The following is a 15,798-nucleotide window of genomic DNA, read 5'->3' as shown; positions in this document are numbered from 1 at the left end:
CATCGCCCATCTTGCCCACACCTACGATGCCCAAGAACACCACCAGCAGAGCCACGACGGCACCACCATGAGACATCCATCACTGACGTCCCACCTCACAAAGTCACTGTGAAGTGAAAGCTGCTTCACTTGAAGATTGAACCAAAGAAGAACCTGAATTTCCTGCTAATTCCCAATACCACCCTTCTCCTAAGCGACCTACAGAGAAGAAATCCAAGCAAGAGGCAGTATTTCATGGGACCGTGTGGGGTTTTTTTTCCCCCTGCCTTTCCAATTTCATATTAAAGCTGGACCAGAAGAGTAGAAAATGGTTCTTTGCTTGTGATCAGCCAATTCCAACTATTTGACAGCACAGAATTTAGCCTAAGTTTTACTTTTCACCCCTCTAACTCATTATATAAACAGATTCCATAATGCCACCAGGGTGAAACTTGGTTACTGTTAGAACAAATGACGTGAGGAGAAAGGACCTGATTCCATTCAGTTTTCATGGGCAGCTTCCTTGAACTCCGGATTAACATCCATGCAAAAAAAGAAAAAAACAGCTTAAATTCCTTTAAGATGGGTACAATTTTATAGTTCCAGAAACGAAAGACTTTTGGATGTGTGGAAGAAGCTTTCTAACACAAACACTCCATTGCTGTCATACAGGAAACAGCATCTTTTAAAATGGCAAAGAGAGGAGGGAGACTGCAGAGTACTGCTTAGTCAAAAAATGACCCTGCAAATTGACAAACACAGCAGGAAAAATTGCCTTAATTACCCTCATAATGGTGGGAGGTGCCACCTTGGGGGCTTAAAGCAGGTACACCTAGCAGGGTGGCAGATGAATGCCTACAGATGCTTCTTTACCCTCAGCTGGGGCTAAGTTAGGGCTGTTCTGTCTCACAAAGCCACCTCTTTGAAACAGCGGTCACCTTCTGGCCCCGAAATAGCCAGCAACACCCCATCATCCATCAGGAAAAGGGAAACTTTACACATTTTTTTTTGTTTATAGAATCATAGAATCATTGAGGTTGGAAGAGACCCTTGGGATCATCGAGTCCAACCATCTCCCCTACTCTACAAAGTCCCCCCCTACACCATATCCCTCAGTACCGCATCTAAACGTCCCTTAAACACAGCCAGGGACGGATTTTAACCATCTTAAGTCTCAGTCTTCCTGGAAAGCATGAAATAAGAAGCATTAAAAAAAAAAAAATGACACCGAGGGCACTTTGTAAGAGAGTTAAGAGCGTATTCATTAGAAATGAAATAAAAAATACAGTGATGCTGCAGGAGAGGGGGCAGCAGGTGGACAAGCCCCCCCACCGTTCCCTACCCTCACCCCAATCCAAGGAACAATATAATACAAATTAGAGATCTCAAACCGGGGCGGGGGGAGAGGAAGGGTTTTACAAAGTGATTTTTCTTGCTGTACAGAAAATATATTATTTGCTGGAAGTCCCTGCTGAGCCGTCAGGGGGCCCAGGGTCAGTCACTGCTCAGGAAACCCACCCCCTTACTGCTTCCCCACCAGTTTGGTGAAGACGTCGTAGATCTCCGGCTTTTCCTGGGCAAACTGCTCGGTTTTGATGGTGTTTTTCTGGAGCCAGTCGGACGAACGCATCTGCTGCTGCAGGAGGCCAATGAGGTCACCAAGGTTGGAGCCACCGGCACAGGTAGGCTCCTGGTGGCGGGACACAAAAATGACTTCGTCGGTGCTGTCTGCTTTGCCCTCCTGATCCGACTGGCAAGGCTGCTCCTTCTCCTCAGCCAGGATCTCCTGCTCCCTCTCTTCCAAAACCTTGCGGATCCGCTGCATACCTGCGGGGGTGGGAGGAGGACAAACACCAGTGGATTAAGTTTAACCATGAACATCTGTGGCGGTGTGCTCTCCCTTGTTCACGGCCATCACAACAGCAGCTGTGATAACTTGCACCCGGTCTCTGGGGGATGGCTGGCAGCAGAGTCAAAATACTGTCTGGAGTGGGGACCTAGAAATTTTGTTGCCATGAAAATATGACTATAGGTCAATTATCTTACTGTATAAATAGTGGACAGCCCAAGAGCCCCTTTGAGCTCTCCTGTATGGCAGCAGGCTGCACGCCAGGATCTCCCCTTTGGTGAGGACGCTCACTGAAGGTTCTACTCCTCGAGGTTGAGGGAATCCTTGCCGCAACAGATTCTCAGTAAGTGACTAATAGCATGCTAAACTTTGAAATCTTAGCTAAGTAATGTAAAGGATTGATTGTGCATATATAATCCTTTAGACATAAACCGTTGACCAAGTCTGGGACTAGGATTGGATCCAGCCACACCCAGACTCCTCTCGGAGAAGGAGTTTAGAAAGCAAGGGGGTCCTTTCTGAACCTCGTGACTCAACGGGAGGGTCTCCCTGACAGCTTGTCTGACCCTGTCCTCTGTGCAGTAAATAATAGAGTGTACCCTGACATCGAATCTTGTAAACACTATCACATTTACCACTGGTTTTATCACATTACTGGTTTTGTTAAATCACTGTTTCACCTTAATAAATATTTCTCTGCTTCACTCTAACTAGTGAAGTTAATCACTCCGTCCGCGACAACATCACCAGATCGGTCAAATCTAGAAAAAAAAATGGAGGATGGAAGGAAAGGGAGGAAGAACGGAGAAGACGAGGATAATAATAATAATAGGGTGAGTTTAGGATGAAGGAGAGGAGGAAACAGTGCTGCAGGAATTCTGGTGGGAAGGAAAAGAGAAGAACATGCTCCTCACCTAACTGGAGCCGGTGGGTCTTGTCAGCAAAGATGATGCGGAACCATCCAGGTTCACTGCACTCAAAGGCTTTACCACAGGACAGGAGGACCTTGTTGTCCAGAAAACGCCTCCAGAGCAGCATCTCCTCCTCAAACGTGCCTGTCTTAAGGTACTAGGAGAGGCAGCAGAAGGGCCAGAGGTTAGTAACACAGAGGCTACCTCGCTGAGATCCTCATGAACTTGTGATTCCCATGAGGTCTGCAAAGGCCAGGGGAGACACCTTTTACCTCTGAAGCCCAGCAGTTGTGAGAGAAAGGAAGAAATGGGGAGGGAAGTGGCTTGAGAGCAGTGAGATTCCTGCAAAGAGGGAAATGCACAGACAGAGGGAAGGGAAAGAACGGAGGGAAATAACCAGGCAGCCCTTCCCTCTGCTCATCAGAGAACAGATTGGTTCAAACAAAAAACCCTTTTCAGGAGGTTAAACTTTCCTCTAGAGGCAGCTGCACCCAGTGCCTGCCCTCAGCCCCCCCTGGGAGCACCAACCTTTCGGAAATCAATCCAGACAAAGAAGCCCGCGTTGCGGTGGAGAAAAGGAACCCCCAGTGTCTTCAGCTCCTCCGTCACATACGTGTGGGCAGCTTTTAGGCGGGCACGGTTGGCCCTCAGGTACACCTGGTTGATCCAGTCTGACCAGAAGGAGAAGATAAAGGGGGGAAAAAAAAAAAATTAAAAAAAAAACCATCACAAACTGAGAAAGAATTCAGATCTGTTCAAGTTTCCAAAGCGCTCACTCATGGTGCCTTTTCCTATTTTCACCCTTCTTTTATCGTTTTCTGGTTCCCCAAACAGCAAACAGAGGAGCAAGAAGAACTATTTAGCAGTTTCACATCTGTCCAGAAGAATATCATAGAATCATCTAGGCTGGAAGAGACCCTCGGGATCATTGAGTCCAACCATCTACCCTACTCTAAAGTCCTCCCCTACACCATATCCCTCAGTGCCACATCTAAACGTCCCTTAAACACATCCAGGGATGGGGACTCAACCCCCTCCCTGGGCAGCCTGTTCCAATGCCCGACCACTCTCTCTGTGAAAAATTGTTTCCTAATGTCCAGTCTAAACCTCCCCTGGCGCAGCTTGAACCCATTACCCTTTGTCCTGTCGCCTGTTCCTTGGGAGAAGAGACCAACCCCCCCTGGCTACACCCTCCTTTCAGGGAGTTGGAGAGAGCCAGAAGGTCTCCCCTCAGTCTCCTTTTCTCCAGGCTGAACACCCCCAGCTCCCTCAGCCTCTCCTCACAAGACTTGTGCTCCAGACCCCTCACCAGCTTTGTTGCCCTTCTCTGGACACACTCCAGCACCTCGATGTCTTTTTTGTGGTGAGGGGCCCAAAACTGGACACAGCACTCGAGGTGGGGTCTCTCCTTCCCTTTCCTGAGGATGTTTCCCTACATTCATAGCTCTTAGCTGTTGTGGACCGTCAGCGCTCCGTCTGGGGCAAAGCTAAAAATCCACTTCCATTTCCCTCATCCCACAAGCCTGAAGTCCTTGTTTCTGCTCAGCTGGTTCTACCCAACGCTGGCTATTTCTATACAAAAAGCCACCACACTTCTTCAAAGCCGCTCCTCTAATTCTGCTGATCAGGAGCTCGGCAGAAACGGTCCTTTTCTGTAGAACTGTCAGCCTTGCGTTACACTGGCAGCTCCAGGATTGCAGGAGACCGTTAATTAAGCTTTACAACCAGAATCACAGAATCACAGAGAATCACAGAATCTTCTAGGTTGGAAGGGACCTTAAAGATCATCTTGTCCAACCATCAACCTAACTGACAAAAATAGACACCCACACAACAAACAAGGAGCATCATCACTAAACCATACCTCCCAGCACCACATCAACCCGTCTTTTGAACACCTCCAGGGATGGGGCCTCAACCACCTCCCTGGGCAGCCCATTCCAATGCCTGAGAACCCTTTCGGGGAAAAAATTTTTCCTAATATCCAGCCTGAACCTCCCCTGGCGCAACTTGAGGCCATTTCCTCTTGTCCTGTCACCTGTGACTTGAGAAAAGAGACCAACCCCCACCTCTCTACACCCTCCTTTCAGGGAGTTGGAGAGAGCAATAAGGTCTCCCCTCAGCCTCCTCTTCTCCAGGCTGAATAACCCCAGCTCCCTCAGCCTCTCCTCATAAGACTTACTCTCCAGACCCCTCATCACCATCTTTGTCGCCCTTCTCTGGACCCGCTCCAGCACCTCGATGTCTTTTTTATGGTAGGGGGCCCAAAACTGGACACAGGACTCAAGGTGAGGCCCCACCAGTGCCCAGTACAGGGGGACAATCACCTCTCGGGCCCTACTCCCCACACTGCTCCTGACACAGGCCAGGATGCTGGTGGCCTTCTTGGCCACCTGGGCACACTGCTGGCTCCTGTTCAGCCGACTGTTGACCAACACCCCCAGGTCCTTTTCTGCCAGGCAGCTCCAGCCACTCTGCCCCCAGCCTGGAGCGCTGCAGGGGGTTGGTGTGACCGAAGTGCAGGACTTGGCACTTGGCCTTGTTGAACCTCAACCAGGAAACCACTTGGGAAAGCACAGGTCCCAAGACCCACGGAAGAGCAGGGGACAAGACACGGAGCTACCGACTCACCTCTGTCTCTGAGCAGCTGGGCAACTTTGTGCTGGACAGGCCCACAAACCCCGTGGAAATAACACAAAGAACCCACCGCGTTAGCAACATCTTGGTTCTCTGTGTATAAAGTACCAAAACGAATCCCAGAGACAGCAAAATCCTGCAGGAGACACAGAGAGAGGCTACTTTATCACCCAGGAAGACCGGGGACTCTCTTATCACCGCCGCCTTCTTTCCAGCACGAGGGACCCAAGGATGCCAGGCCAGCCCTCCCAAGGCAGGGAGCCAGGATGGCAACCAGCACCCACCTTGCTTATTCCCCACATCACATGGGTCCTCTGGGGATCAGGCAATCTGTATGTAGAAGGATGCAGACGGGCAGTTAGTGTCATGGGCGCTGGGGCTTTTTGGATCACCAGTGCAGCATCGCAGAAACAGAGAGGCAGCGCGTTACACAGCGGCAAATGGTGCAGCTGGGAACATCAGTCAGGGAGGGAAAGCCCAAATCCCACCTCATTTTAGAAGCTAGGAACTCCCCAGAACTAGTTTTAGACACAATTTTTAAATACTTCAGATTTACAGACACTTGCAAGTGCTGTATTTCACATGTGGGTTTCCTGCAGGTATCAAGCTCATACACACAACGCTAGAAATTAGGGCTGTGCCAACGTATTTTCCAAGAATTGAAAGTAATTTTCTACCTTTGAAACCCTAATATTTTTCAGAAGGAGATCAAATTCTTGTTTTTTTAAAAGTTTTTTTCAACTTTTTTGGAAAAGTTTTCCCCTCTCATTAAATCAATACCTAATAAAACCCATTCTCCAGTGTGTAATAACACTGCGAGCCAGGACTACTGTATTAAAAAAAAAAAAAGAAAGTAAACAGCAACAGAAAGTCTTTACCAGGCATTAACAGAAACGTGGAAAAGAGGTAAAAATGTTTAGGAAGGAAGAAAAGTCTCGCTCTCAACAAACAAAACATCTGTTTCCAGTTTTGGAGGCGGCCACAAGCAAATACCAAAGGGCCCATGGAAAAGTCCACCACGACAGAAAACTAACTACCATTTTAACTTGTAAGATTGGGCTCGACCAAATGCATTTGCTGTTCAGCAATTACCAAAAAAAAAAGAAAAAAAAAGAGAAATCAGTGTAAGGCAGATTCAGAATTTGCGAGCTCATGACTTAACTTCCAGTCACAAGTTCTCAGCAAGGGCATCATGTTGAACTGTCACTGGAAGGTGGCCAGGGAAGTAGGAGCTGATTTTACCTGTCCATGCCTAGGACACTGTGAAACGTGGCTGAGTCGTCAAAAACTGACAGCATGTAGATCTCATCTACTATCACATGCAGTTCATGCCTGCAAAGGGACAAAACGGGGAGGTTAGGAAAGAAGGCTGCTCCCGGTTAGAGAGAGAGAAGCAGAGATAAATACAGGCCTCGCTTTATACCAAGAAGAGGGACACCAAATTTTGCAGAAGTAAAGCATTTTTTTCACGACTCAGAAGGTCTATTATAGAATCACAGAACGGTTCGAGTTGGAAGGGACCTTAAAGATCATCCAGTTCCAACCCCCTGCCCTGGGCAGGGACACCTCCCACCAGACCAGGTTGCTCCAAGCCCCATCCAGCCTGGCCTTGAACCCCTCCAGGGATGGGGCAGCCACAGCTTCTCTGGGCAACCTGGGCCAGGCTCTCACCACCCTCACACCAAAGAATTGCTTCCTGAGATCTCATCTAGACCTCCCCTCTTTCAGTTTAAAACCATTCTCCCCTCATCCTGTGGCTCCCCTCCCTGATCCAGAGTCCCTCCCCATCTCTCCTGGAGCCCCTTGAGGGACTGGAAGGGGCTCTAAGGTCTCCCTGGAGCCTTCTCTTCTCCAGGCTGAACCCCCCCAACTCTCTCAGCCTGTCCTCACAGCAGAGGGGCTCCAGCCCTCAGAACATCTCTGTGGCCTCCTCTGGCCCCGTTCCAACAGGTCCATGTCCTTCCTGTGCTGAGGACTCCAGAGCTGGACACAGAGCTCCAGGTGGGGTCTCCCCAGAGCGGAGCAGAGGGGGAGAATCCCCCCCTGGCCCTGCTGGCCACGCTGCTGGGGATGCAGCCCAGGATGGGGTTGTGTTTCTGGGCTGCCAGTGCACGTTGCCAGCTTGTGTTGAGCTTCTCGTCCATCAGACAAGAATAATTAAGTGTACATTGAAGCAATCTGAGATATATCCACCTGTCAGCCCCGGCAACCATAGAAGGAGATAAAAATTTAGTCATTTCCAATGCAGTGGGGAAGATTAACTCCTGCATGTACTACCTGTCTAGAACAAGCTGTATCATCATCCACTCAGAATCTCACAGATTCCCAATCTCAGAGAGCATCCATGATCCACAAAGAGCCTGGGAACCCATATTCATATATTTCTTTGTCTTTGCACATACAGAGAAACTGAGAGGAAAGGAATTCAGCTTCCTACCAGAGAAGCACAGTGTTTTCTAGGACTACCAACAAATAAAATTTGCATTCCTTGATGCAAATTGCTTTGCCATTCCAGACGACTTCATGGTCCGTGTTCCCTTGTCCCCAGGATTCCCTCTCCTCTCCTAAACCTACCGCTGTGTGTGAAGAACAGACTGTTTGCCTGACTTAAAAGATATTAGCAGATAAATTTAGGGACAGCAAGTGGTCCACCAGATTCTGGAAGCTGTATCGACTCAGGATGCCTCAGCCTTCCAAACTGACATACCTTTTAGCAAATTCCAGGTAATCCCGTAGCTCTGACAAGGAGTAGATGTCCCCAAGGGGATTTTGGGGATTCAGAAGAATTAAGGCCCTTACAGTGACACCCTGCAGAACACAAATAATGCAGTATTAAGAGAGTGGGATTCATGGGATGAATTTTCAGTCCCTCTACTGGAGCAGTGAGTGAGATGAGATTCCCCTTAATCTTCCAGCAAGACTTTGCACCTCAAAGCTTAGAATCAGAGAAACATAGAATTCTCTAGGTTGGAAGGGACCTTTAAGATCAGAGTCCAACCATCAACTCAACACTGATAAAAAAGCCACCACTAACCCATGTCCCTCAGCACCACGTCTGCCCAGCTTTAAATACCTCCAGGGACGGCGACTCCACCGCTGCCCTGGGTAGCCCGTTCCAAGGCTTGGTAACTCTTTTGGTGAAAGTTCTCTTCAGCATGGAAGAGAACTTCCTCTGAGCTGTATCAATAATCAGGAAGTAACAAATTACTGAAGACTGCCCGTGATTGAGGCAAGAAAGATAGGAATTTGAGCTAGGTGGATGCAAACTGTTCTCATTTAAAGCACACTTGGCTGGAGGTGTCAGAGCTGGTAATGACCTAATGATGCAGCAAAATATATACAGGGCAATGCCAAAACTTACAAACTAACTCTTCAGAAAGCTGATACTCATCTGCTTTTATCCTCAAGATTTGCACCTCTCTCCCTCCTGCTAAAACTCTTGGTGGGCTTAGCCAGGTTCATCCGGACCACTGTGCAGTGCAGTTTTGGGGTAACCCAGCTGGCCATCCTGAAGGACAAACCCTGAGCAGTCCCTGCTTTTTTGGTGCATGCCCAAGTAGATTTTGGTTGGTGTGAAATGAATGGGTCCTGGCACTTTGGGAATGACCTGGTACTCCTGGTTTATCCTTTCTGCTGTGACCAAAACTGGGCAGACACAACAGTGGGGGGGATTCCCCCTAAGAGCACCCCTGAGTTTGCAAGCAGCCTCAGCTCTACAAGGACAACCAGAAAGCCAGGTTTTGAAAATGTTTTGATCTTCAGGCCCCTCCTGGTACCTCTTGTCTCAAATATATTATAGTCTTAACTGGTAATAGGAAGCTCAACTGCTCTCACCTCTGCCCGGGCATCCTGCAAGGCCTTTTCCAGTTTCTCCACTGTGAGCTGAAAAGGCCGAGTGCTTGTTCCAGTAATCTGAAAGACACCACGAAGATAAAAAAGGCCAAGTTATTTCAATAGAGTCTGCCTTGAGCCAGTCCCCTGCGGAACGTTCCCCCAAAAGAAAATAAAAACCCAACAATAACGACCTAGCATCCATCTTCTTACCCTTTTACACTACAGAGAGAATAAATAAATAAATAAAATCAAAGAAATGTTCATCATAGACTGGCCACACACACAGAATTCTCTGGTTATCCTTGAACAGCTAAAACAATGCCAGATCTCCATCTGCTCTTCCACCCCTGGGACCATCTTTAGTAGGACAGTACATACTTCTGTCTCCAAGGCGCAAAATGCCCATTTTTTTTCCTCTCAAGAGCCGTTATTGGGAGTAAGATACAAGAAAAGGGCAAGACTGGAATCCAGATTTATGGTCTCGAACAACGTTCTTGCAGATTATGTGCCCAGTTTCCCAGCAATAAATTGGGAAAATGCCCACGGGCTGCAGCCTACCCTTGCTCTGAAGACTGCCTTCAGAGATTTCCAAAGCCCAGCACTTTCCAGTCTCAATTATTTTTTAACTACAGAGGTGGGTATTCCCTCCCCTCAGATCTTACCTTACTGTCTAAATAGGCATACACCAGCTTGACATTACCATAGAGGAAGACACTCTGGGTGATACCACCGTAAAAGGGAGTAGCAATCAGAACAGCTTCTGGAACCGAGGAAAACAAAATTGGTTACCAACAGATCACACTCCTTCTCTCTCTTCTAATGTGCTGCAGCTAAATGTGAGAGCTTTTTTACAGCTGTGCCCCCCTGGAAACACTCTAACGTCACTGCTTTTTCCTCCACTTTATTTCTACATTAATTTCTTTAGTCTTCTGCAAGAACCCAGGTAAACGTGAGTATAGCCCACATTTAGCCTGACAAACTAAAAGAGGGCATCATGAAAACAGTGAAGGCAGACGGGGTGGGACACCAAGTGTGAGTGCATGGCATCTGCAGACCATGGGGATGATGAATTTCACAGCACAATCTCAGAATCACAGAATCTTCTAGGTTGGAAGGGACCTTAAAGATCATCTTGTCCAACCGTCAACCTAACTTTGACAAAAATAGACACTCACACAACAAACAAGAAGCATCATCACTAAACCAGACCTCCCAGCACTACATCAACCCGTCTTTTGAACACCTCCAGGGATGGTGCCTCAACCACCTCCCTGGGCAGCCCATTCCAAGGGCTGAGAACCCTTTCAGTTAAAAAATTTTTCCTAATATCCAGCCTGAACCTCCCCTGGTGTCACTCTAGGCCATTTCCTCTTGTCCTGTTGCCTGTGACTTGAGAAAAGAGACCGACCCCCACCTCTCTACACCCTCCTTTGAGGTAGTTGTAGAGAGCAATAAGGTCTCCCCTCAGCCTCCTCTTCTCCAGGCTGAATAACCCCAGCTCCCTCAGCCTCTCCTCATAAGACTTATTCTCCAGACCCCTCACCAGCTTTGTTGCCCTTCTCTGGACCCGCTCCAGCACCTCAATGTCTTTTTTATGGTAGGGGGCCCAAAACTGGACACAGTACTCAAGGTGAGGCCTCACCAGTGCCCAGTACAGGGGGACAATCACCTCTCGGGCCCTACTCCCCACGCTGTTCCTGACACAGGCCAGGATGCTGGTGGCCTTCTTGGCCACCTGGGCACACTGCTGGCTCATCTTCAGCCAACAGTCGACCAACACCCCCAGGTCCTTTTCTGCCAGGCAGCTCCAGCCACTCTGCCCCCAGCCTGTAGCGCTGCAGGGGGTTGGTGTGACCCAAGGGCAGGACTTGGCACTTGGCCTTGTTGAACCTCATCCCGTTGGTCTCGGCCCATCTCGCAGGAAACAAAAACTTTCCAACAGGCCGATGTCAATTCCGCTCCTTCATTCCCATCAAACGGTATTTCAATGGAGTAACACCTTATTTACCAGCAAAAACGAACATTAAAAAACATCTTCCAACCATCCACTTACCCCCTGGATCACAAAGGACTGTAGCTAACGCAGAAAACAGCGAGCCACAGCCATTTAAAACAATCACCTACAGAAGAAAGAGAGAGGGCAGTGATAAATCCATCCATAGCAAGACAACGCTATAAAATAATCATTTTTGACCATAGCACTGGCATATATTTTCTCCCCAATTCCCTAGCATGGACATCCCCAGATTTTTCCTGCCAAAATCCCACTTTTACCAGAAATACTTTTAGTCCTGTTCTTTGTTTCAGAGACCCTTTGTCCCAGCGCCGTTCTTGATTCTAACAAGCACTTCAGAAAAAGAGTAGGCTTGAAAGTAGAGAAAAAACTGGGGAGCAGTTCTGAACTGCTAGAAAAGCAAACTCCTTTTCATCACCTAATACGTGTTATCTGACCTTCTGCTGAATTTGGACAGAAGTGGAAAACACCATCTCATAAAGGAGCGGGTTTGACTCCTTGTAGAAGAGTTTCCATCCAAGTATCAGGCAGAACCTGCTGCCTTGGAGGAGCAGGGACCAGCAAAGTGATTGCTGGTAACTTTGCTTCGTGAAAGAGGGGTTTCTGCTGAATTATTGCAGCCAAAAAACCCCATTTTGCTGCACCAGCTCCCCCTGCCCTCAGCAGAGCCAGGAGTCCCCAGTCCCTGCATCCCTCCCAAGCCAGCAAGTCCTGCAGAGACCCAGGGGCTTGATACCTTCCTGACATCACTGCTGCAAAGCCTGGAAAAGGTCTGTTTGCACAGACTAAACCACCTCTTGGCTTAATTACAGATTTTTGCCCTGAGAGGTAAGAGCAGAACGGGATGAAACTAAGCTTGACTGAAACACTGGGTGCTCTTTGTGGAGGCTGGGTGGCTGGACAGGCACAGTAGGTCCTGGAGCTGAAGGAGGAGGTGACAACACAAAGCCCCGCCGAGAGCACTAGCAAAAGCACAGCACGACGCAAATATACAAGAAACCTGAAGCATTTGGGCCAAAACGTGCATCAAAAGCTGCTGAAATGGCTATGAATCAAGCTCATTCACATGATAAAAGGCTGTCATCGTACTAAATCATTTGTTTTTAAATAATAATAAAAAAAAGGATGAAAGTGTTTGACAACAAACGGCAATACATTCGAAAAAAACACCAATGGAAAGTGGGTTACCCACATTTTCTGCCTTAAGAGGTGCAGGGGCCTTGCAGTAATAGGTCAAAAATCGAGCCACTTCCTCCCGTAAACTGAGAAAGACACAAAAGCAAATATTGATTCAGCTTATTCTGCAAGAGGCTGGGCTTCCCCCAGCTCCACGTCTCGGGAAAATAAAGCCAGGGCAACAGCAAAGTCCGGTGAAAACAGCTAGAATAAGAGGATAGCTCAGGCCCGTGCCACAGACATGACTTTTACACAGGGCAAAGGCGTCACGGAGAACGTCTAGAACATTTCTGATGAGATTTCTGATGAGATTCTGATGAGATTCTATGATTCTATTTAATCAAGGCACAGAAGAACAGGATTAAAGTCCCCAGGCTGTTTCAAAGAACCGCTTGGAGTTACCCGATTTGTGAATGTACACAGTGCTTTGAAAACTGTGTTTGCTTTAGAAAACTCACACCTTCCCTCACAGAAAAGGATTTTGGCGGGGCAGCTAATTTACAGTTTTGCAATGAGAAGGATGATTAAACGGGCTAGAAAACTTTTGAGTAGTGAGTGTAGCAGAAGCAGTTTACATTCCTCCATTCTGCTTGTCAGAGAAAGAGTCAGAAAAGGAAGAATTAGAGAAAAGAGAAGACTTACAACATGTGTCCCTTCCAGTCTGGATACTGAAGCAGGGGAGGCTCCATCAGATTCATATCGGTCTGTGTCAGCTGGGAGCAAGCAGAAGAACCATTAAAAGCACAATCACAGAGATGGGAAACACGGAGATGGATGGGATCCACGTGCAGGCACGTACCTACACACACACACACACACACGTGTGACTTCAACAGCTCTAAAACTGGATTGAGAAAGCCACCGACCACCAAAAAAAAAACAGGACTGCAGCTTGGAGAAGCAAAGGGTCAGCAAACGGCTCAGCGATAACTCTGGTTTGAGTGACTACAGGCTCCTGTTGAGTTATCGCAGCCAAAACTTCGCTGGGGAGATCTACAAGGAGGAGGCAGAACGGGCAACACACACGATGCCCGTAACCAAGCTGCCTCCAGAAGACTTTCTCAGCCAATGAGGCAACCCAAAGGGGCCCAAGGAGCACTTTGGCCAAGCCCTGAGGACCACAGGAAGCAAGTCCCAATTGTGAAAGCTCAGGTCTAGCTTGTCGGAAAGAGACAGGAAGGATTTTGAATCACAGTCACTATTTTCTCTAATAAACCTGTGATAGGTTTATTTTTAAACGATTTTTAGCTTTCATTTATGCCTCAGTTCCAAGTTACTGCAGCTCCTTCAGATCTATAATTCTGATAAGTTTTGATAAGTGTTAAAGCGTAACGGGAGCTTTCAAAAGAGAGAAGAAAAATGAAATTATCTTCTTGATAATTCTTCCCCGAGGCAGGCACTTTGTTCCTTATTAAGAGTTAATTCTGATCTCCAAGACAGATTCACCTGAACTGTGGAGCCCTTCTTAATGCTTATATTTAGATAAAGTGACCGCACTACTTTTAGCTAAATATTTTTGAGGTTGTAAGTATCAGGGTTTCACATAATCCAGTTCTATGAAGTTGGAAGGGAAAGCACGGTGGTGATACAAGCAGAGAGGACATTTTACATTAACAAAAAGGGAATAAACGAATATTATGTACAATATACCTTCCAAATATTTCACAGCAACCAAATCTATGAGTTAATATTAAAAAAAAAAGGTGAGAGTGGGGAGACACAACAAGTAGGTGATAGTGCAGGGAAGAAGGGGAATTCAACATGCAGCGTGAAAGTTTCTCACATAATAACAAAACCACAACACTCTGCATCGGTGTTTTAATAACTGGTGCCAAGCTCTGGAGTTTAAAGACACTGTCCTTATCCCATGCAGAATTACAACCTGGTATTAAAGGATTAAAGTTCCTTTAGTCAGCTGTAGATGTTCTTGAAGCCTACGTAGCACAGAACTGTGCCTCCTTAGATCTCTCTCCTAAAACTTCTCTAGAGAATGCAACATAAAACACATCAGCAGACGTGGCCAGAAAGGACTATACAATAATAAAGAGGATAACCCTTAAAAGTAATTCATTAAGGGTGAAGGAAACCAGATGGGCCAAACGAAAGGAAGACCAACCGAGATCTCACGCCACAAAATATTCTCTAGTTTAGGGGTCAAAAGTTGAAGACAGGAATCTGATACGTTGCTTTTACTCAGCAGAAAGAGTTAAGCAGTTATTGCCCCAACTAATTATTTGCCTGCAATCCCAGCTGGTGCATCCACAGGGCTGCCACCACTGAGAAGCTGGCAACCATCTCCTCCTCCTCTCACTACAGCCCACAAAGCCTTCACTCGTTTTCATAATAAGCCTAATTGAGACCGCGTGGCTGACTACCACCTCCCCCTGCACTCCTGGGGTTAGTTTGAAGGGGAAAGGACAGCGAAGGAAGGAAGGTACCACCTCGAAAGGCACCTTTTTCCGTGCTAGGTGGCAGCTCTGCCTTACCTGTTCTTTTAGCTGGAAGGCGGAGCGGCGGGGTAGCGTCCCCCCGAGGCAGTGGAGTGGCAGGCAGAAATAAAACAAGGAACATTTTGAGGCTGGGAACCGGTTGGAAAGGGAGCAACCACGCACTTCAAAACCGCAGAGACCGACTGGCCCAGCCTGAGCCCCCTTTCCCTCCCCGCAGGCAGCTTCAGGCAGGAGATACCACCGCCTGCCCGCCCCCCCCGGGCTGCACCAGGGCAGGGGTTTTAAGGAAAAAATCAAAGAAACATTCCTCTACGGCACGGTTCTGTTGGGGTTTTTTTTGACTTTTTACTCATTTTTGAGTGGAACAGTTTCATGCCTCTCCCTGGCGGCGCTGGCAGCAGCCAACCCGCTCTGATTTTGAGAGATTTCATCCTCACACCTTCCAGGTGAACTCAGAACCAGGTGTCCCAATTGTGTGACTTTATAAGGGACAGCTGTGAAGATCCTTGAAATGAAATAGAATCAACTGCTGTCAGCAAGAGCTAATGAAATGCATCTTATTTTCATGCGGTTTTCCGAGCCAAGTACCTCCCCCAAAGGGAAACAAACCCCATTGTGAAGAGGAACAGAAAAACACCCTTGTTCCTACCCTCCTGGAAAAAAAGCATCAATAAATGTACAAATAGCTGGAATCAAAAGTTACTTCCAACAAATTAAAAAAAAATAAAAATCAGGATGAAAACCAGAGAAACCTGAGCAACAGCAATAACCCTAGGAAAGGGCAAGCACTAAGGAGGAATTACACAGCAAATACAGTATTTTTTTTCTTTTTGGGATAGGACTCACCCGCTTAGACATCAGGTCAAAGCAGAGTTTATTCTCACTGGTGCCAAAGTTTATTATGCCCTAGGAAAAAATAAAATAAAATAATTATTTATAGACACATAA

At 47.4% G+C, this 15,798-nt stretch overlaps 1 protein-coding gene across 1 annotated transcript in view; it reads right to left on the bottom strand.

The window, feature by feature from the left end:
* Positions 1-270: 270 nt before the first annotated feature.
* ACCS (1-aminocyclopropane-1-carboxylate synthase homolog (inactive)) overlaps positions 271-15,798 on the bottom strand; it is a 24,703-nt gene continuing 9,175 nt past the window's right edge. Inside the window, exons 8-16 of the mRNA XM_014950380.1 lie at positions 9,873-9,970; positions 9,211-9,288; positions 8,084-8,184; positions 6,619-6,708; positions 5,661-5,706; positions 5,371-5,512; positions 3,268-3,410; positions 2,743-2,896; positions 271-1,806 (exon numbers count right to left, since the gene is read on the bottom strand). Of these exons, the coding sequence (XP_014805866.1) occupies positions 1,502-1,806; positions 2,743-2,896; positions 3,268-3,410; positions 5,371-5,512; positions 5,661-5,706; positions 6,619-6,708; positions 8,084-8,184; positions 9,211-9,288; positions 9,873-9,970 (1,157 nt within the window). The 3' untranslated portion in view covers positions 271-1,501. The remainder of the gene's footprint in view (positions 1,807-2,742; positions 2,897-3,267; positions 3,411-5,370; positions 5,513-5,660; positions 5,707-6,618; positions 6,709-8,083; positions 8,185-9,210; positions 9,289-9,872; positions 9,971-15,798) is intronic.

This window comes from Calidris pugnax, unplaced genomic scaffold (genome assembly GCF_001431845.1).
Source record: "Calidris pugnax isolate Ruff unplaced genomic scaffold, ASM143184v1 scaffold68, whole genome shotgun sequence".
Taxonomy (NCBI): domain Eukaryota; kingdom Metazoa; phylum Chordata; class Aves; order Charadriiformes; family Scolopacidae; genus Calidris; species Calidris pugnax.
Note: the sequence above shows the minus strand (reverse complement) of the source record. Positions and strands in the feature narration are given on the sequence as shown.